Source organism: Phytophthora parasitica (genome assembly GCF_000247585.1).
Source record: "Phytophthora parasitica INRA-310 unplaced genomic scaffold supercont2.9, whole genome shotgun sequence".
NCBI lineage: Eukaryota > Oomycota > Peronosporomycetes > Peronosporales > Peronosporaceae > Phytophthora > Phytophthora nicotianae.
In genome coordinates this window covers 352533-354028 of record NW_008648995.1, presented here as the reverse complement: position 1 = coordinate 354028, position 1496 = coordinate 352533, and the positions used below count along the sequence as shown (strand labels likewise).

Here is a 1496-nt window from a genome sequence, read left to right as displayed (position 1 = left end):
CCCGGCTGCACGGGAGCACACAAGCATTTTCGGTGCTGGGCGTTTGCAACCGCCAGCACTGCTTGTCGCGCCGTCAATTCCCGGAGTTGACGCGCTATTGTCGCCTCGACGCCTTTCGGCTGAGCGCGTGTCAACTCCTAGAGCTGACACGCTTTCATATCCTCGACACCTTTCGGCGGAGCACGTGTCAACTCCCGAAGCTGACACGCCGACATCACAGCTACCGTTTGTAGCTGGAGTCCCTTCCATATCGGATGCATCAGTTCCCGGAACTGATGCGTCGCTGTCACAGACCTTTTCTGTGGTTGAATGTTCTTTCATATTTGAAGCGTTTGGCGGTGACCCGGGTCACCATAATGACCCGGCTCTCAAAAATAATTTAAAAATATTTTTAATTTTTTTAATATACGAAGTTAATCACTTATCTATTGGTTTGAAGAAAGAGAGTATAGATGGATTCGAAGGCCGGGGCTTCACTTTTCGTGGCCGTCCAACAGGTTTCTTAGCTGGAGGCTGTGCTCCTGGTGCTGCCTTCCGCTTAGTGACACGATCCTGAGCTCTTCTATGGCTTCTTGAATCGGAGGAAAATAGTCTAAGTACTGCGCTGGGATTGAAAAATACTTCAGCGAAAGTGATGTAAGTTTTCTGGTGGGCAGAGACAACAATGGCTGTCGCGGAAGCGTGACATCTCTTGCTGTTGCGCTGTCTAAATCGCATCTTCCGAAAAGATCCCGGAGAAAAGCTCGGCGGATGGTACCAGCATCGCCGCACCCAATAAGAGAATGGTGTTGGACATCTTCATCCGGAGTGGTGACGAGATGCTTCATTGATACGATACCGCCGTCGATTTCGAAGAAATAATTTCCCGTGTAGCCACTAGTCATATTCGTGAAATACTTGTACAGTAGTTCCGGCCAACCATAAAAGAAAGAGAGCAAGTGGCTTCGATGATCTATAAATTGGGCTCTCACCGACTTGGACTCGTTCATTTTGGCCACTATCTCATTGGGAGCATAAAGGTTAACCCCTTTCATTTTGTTGCGGCACCATGCAACAACTCGGTCCGCGGTGTTATGCGAATGACCAGGAAGTAGAAAAAGTAGAACCACCTTCTTATAAAACACAACCGAAAGCATAGCATAGAATGCGAACACCGCACGTGACTTGTTTTGGCCGACGCAATTATCCATAATAACCAACAGAGTGAGAGATTTTTCTGGAGTCAAAATACCAGCTTTAATGTGCCTTGTTCTTAGTTGCATGTGATACAATAGTCGCAAGCTGCAAAGCGCACCCGCCCCCTTTCCGCTACACCGTTCGTCATAAACCATCACATTGTTTAATCCATTTGTGATGTCAGCTATGACAAAGTTGTGCATCATCAGATTCGAGTTGAAGTAATCTGCTGCAGGCCGTTTGAAACCGTAATGAGGGAGAGCAAAACTACCTCCATAATCTTCGATTTGAATCTGCATCATCGGAAGCTGTTCGTGAAT

At 47.3% G+C, this 1496-nt stretch overlaps 1 protein-coding gene across 1 annotated transcript; it reads right to left on the bottom strand.

Moving 5' to 3' along the window:
- Positions 1–473: 473 nt before the first annotated feature.
- Positions 474–884, bottom strand: PPTG_06206 (hypothetical protein; the record flags this gene model as incomplete). Its single annotated transcript, XM_008900095.1, has 1 exon — positions 474–884. One exon carries the CDS (start codon positions 882–884, stop codon positions 474–476), a length of 411 nt encoding a protein of 136 aa, XP_008898343.1.
- Positions 885–1496: the final 612 nt, after the last annotated feature.